The sequence below is a fragment of the Nicotiana tabacum genome, chromosome 9 (genome assembly GCF_000715075.1).
Source record: "Nicotiana tabacum cultivar K326 chromosome 9, ASM71507v2, whole genome shotgun sequence".
Classification (NCBI taxonomy): Eukaryota; Viridiplantae; Streptophyta; class Magnoliopsida; order Solanales; family Solanaceae; genus Nicotiana; species Nicotiana tabacum.
The window spans coordinates 68,942,562-68,946,079 of record NC_134088.1 but is presented as its reverse complement, the minus strand read 5'-3'; the positions used below and the strand labels follow the sequence as shown (position 1 = coordinate 68,946,079).

General features: G+C 36.0%; 1 protein-coding gene across 1 annotated transcript; it reads right to left on the bottom strand.

Annotated features, from left to right (window-relative positions):
• Positions 1-825: 825 nt before the first annotated feature.
• Positions 826-2,939, bottom strand: LOC107762023 (uncharacterized). The gene is made up of 5 exons (XM_016580363.2): positions 2,784-2,939; positions 2,052-2,108; positions 1,806-1,889; positions 1,401-1,573; positions 826-1,261 (listed from the first exon to the last, which is right to left on the bottom strand). Exons 1-5 carry the CDS (start codon positions 2,800-2,802, stop codon positions 1,169-1,171), a joined length of 426 nt encoding a protein of 141 aa, XP_016435849.1. The 5' UTR covers positions 2,803-2,939; the 3' UTR covers positions 826-1,168.
• Between the last annotated feature and the right edge of the window lie 579 nt (positions 2,940-3,518).

Genomic DNA, 3,518 nt, shown 5'->3' with positions numbered 1-3,518 from the left:
CCTAATTGAAATACTATCTATTAGAGAAATTGGAATCAGTCAGAATATACGTCGGAAATGTTAGTTAAGAGGCACTCCTTGATTCTTAATGTCCAAGCTGTTGTTTTTGGTGGCTGACCAAAAATATGTTTTGCCTACTCATAAATAAATAAGTAAATAACAAGGATAGTTTAAATCATGAAAACACACCTTTGAATGGCCAAAAACACCATGTCATCGACATTGGGTGAATTTTTCGCCTTTGTTCTTGAGAAAAAATGTGGATCCGTGAATAGAGAGTAACGTGAAAATAGAAGATATGACCTATGGTATCAGCATCGAGTGGTGTAACGTAGACTATCAGAATACATCGCTGCAATTTGAAGAGTTTTTCATACTAAATTTCTCTAACTAATGGGAAATATGTATATCCAACGACTGCCTCTAAAATTAAATTTATTATGTAATTTTCTATGATAAAGGCATAGCGGATATAAAATCCAAGTAATCTACTCCGTTAGTTTTTCCCTTATTTGGTCATTTAGATAATAAAAGAATTTAGTGAACTGGTCCATGACCCATAACATACCAATTAACAATAATACAACAGGGAGTTGATACAGGATAAAACATAACGTACGTACGCCATGCACCACACAAAAAATGACCCATATCCGTGCAACAGACGTCTGATTTTCCAATTCAGCGCTCAGAATTGAAAATAACCCGCTTTAAGAAAAACGCAAAGTTATGCAATCTTTTACATGCCCCAGATACCTAACAATGTATTAGGAATCGAGGCTGAATATTGTTTCCATCCGAACCAATGACGGTGAGTTACACAGGTTACAGTACTTCAAACACCAAAAGCTATTAAGTCCTGGCATTCTTTAATAAATCAGCTAGTCGCAGTTAAAACTTTACTGACAGTCACAGAAGTCCTCAACAACGGGCTAGTAATCAAGAAAAGCCAAAGGAAGCACATTATAGCATATAAAGCATGCTGAAACTGAAAATCAAGGAGTCTAAAGTTCATATTTCAGCATAAATTATTTGACCCAAAAGAGGTACCAAGAACTTAATTCACTTGCTCCATCAATACCAGCCAGCCTTTTATCATAATTCCATCGCTGTTTCAACAATCAGATTAAGAATGAGTTCAAAGTTATTAAAATGCGGCCCAAGAAGCTTAAGCATTCAGCATTGAGTTCCTCCTGCACTCGGACAACATGTCCATGTAGAATTGGCACTTGCCAATGTCGCTTCCAGAGCTATTGATGCACTACAAGATAAACCAAACAAGAAAGGAATCATCAGAATCTTTTAGTGAGAACTAGACATTGTCATACTGACTATGAAGGCTAGAACAATCCCAAATTTGCAAAGTAAAAGTTGTTAAAAGGTGCAAAGTTGACACTTACGTCTTGGAATGCTTTAGAGTGCATACTGCAAGCATCAGACCCCGCACCGATGTTTGTAGGAGCTGCTGCGGCAGGTACCTCGGAAGCAACAGTTTCGTGTTGAATGGTGCGTGGACCCATGACCGCATCTACAGCCCTGTGTGCCACAGCACTTCCAGTACCAAAGGCCATCCCTGTAAGATATAATGGTAAAACAGACAAGAGACATTTATGAGCAATGTTTTTTGGAGAATTGTAACAGAAATTAATCAACCAATCATTTGACCGGATCCAATGCCGAGCGAGCGACGCGAGGCTTCCCTTCTTTTCAAATCTTTTTTCTTTCATTTATGAGCAACTTCGAAAACAAAATATAACTGATGAATTGTGATGTATGTTTTTACATAATGCAGGATATACCCATACCTTGAGCTATGGTAGAACCAATACCACCAAGCATGGATCCACCACCGCTACTTTGCATAGGAGCTGGTGGAGGAGCATGGTGTGCTGCAAAAATGAGATAGAATATGAATTAGCACAAGCAAGGAAAATAGATTAAGCATATCAACTAAAAGAATGCCAACCAAAATAGATTAAACATATCAACTAAAAGAATGCTAACCAAACGAGTTGCCGTGAGGTAAAAAGTTTGACAACCAAAAAACCAACCTGGAGCTGGAGCAGGACGAGGGGCCGCACGAGGGGCAGGGCGAGGAGCAGATCTTCCTGTACACCGAAACAAGGAAAATTGGAACTCATCAACCAGAAAAAAGGAGCTACAAAAAGTTAGACTTATTTCCTTTAGCAAACAGAAGACTACAGCACAAAAGGTAAAGTGTCATGCAAACATTGATGGAGAATTAAGACAGGAAAAAATTGTATAATTGAGGTTTTAAGCAATTCTGCGCACCCTCTCCATACTTTCTCTCGGTTGGAGAAATCAAAATAAGAGGCTCGAATGTAGTCCAAAGCTAATTCAATGGTATCCGCCTTTTCCTTTAAAAATGTAACGAAACAGCCAAAATCCCCTCCCTTTTAGCAATTGGTGAATCTCATGTCAAAATTTCTAGCCTCAAACTCATTACAAATCAAACGGACACAATTAAAGATAAAACTATTGTCTACATAACCTCAAATAAGCACAGGGCCTTCGATGAAAATAATAATGCAAAAAATCAATGCTGCAATTAGGGTTTCAATGTAACTGAAGCATATTTTCTTCTCAACCCACAAAGCCAGAACTACAATCAACCTTAGCAGAAAGAATTATCACCTAACTTGAGCTCAATTGAGAATATTCAACTGTTCATCTAATTAAGCCAATGAAAAAGAACAACAAAGATGGGCAATGTTGAAAGTAGATCTAAATTAATAAGATAAAAAGTAGAAGGAATTTGTTACCAGAGCTTCGGCGAGGCATGATTTTTCCTGATAGAGGCGGCGAAACCCTAGAGAGCGATTTGGGATCAGAAGAAAACTCTAGAAATGCACGTATGTGTCTCTGATATTTTCCGTAAAATATATATATTAGGGGAAAAATTATGGGTGGCGATGATAAGTGTACGTGTCAATACTCAAGTGGTTTAATGTCTTAATTGAACGAATTAGTGCTGAAGCTCACGTGAGGATGATGGAAGTCACCGCATTTGATTGTCTTGCCGGTCTTTCCATAATGTTCTGACTTTACAAATCTCTTCTTTATTTCGAATGCGATATGTGTCGACATGAAACTTAAGAGCTAAACTATACTTGTAGTCTTAACTCTTATGTATATCATGATTTTAGCGTGGTTGTACAATTATATCATTAAAGGTAATAACTTAAATTTTTTTAAATATATAAATATATTATTTTTTTAAAATATATACTATTAAAAGAAATAATGTCACACAAAATGAAATCTATAAAATACTGTATATCATTAAAACTGAAAGGGGTAAGATAAAAATTTGAAAGTTAAATTATTTTCTAATATTATCACTTTGAAGAATAGGCTAAAAAAATAATGTCATATAAAATAAATTAGATGGAGTACTTGTATGTCACTTAGATGGATGAACTAAAGAATTTTTAATTTCTTAATTTTTTTGTCTTTAATCTCACACCGAGTATGAAATATGTTTTCCCTTTGTTCTT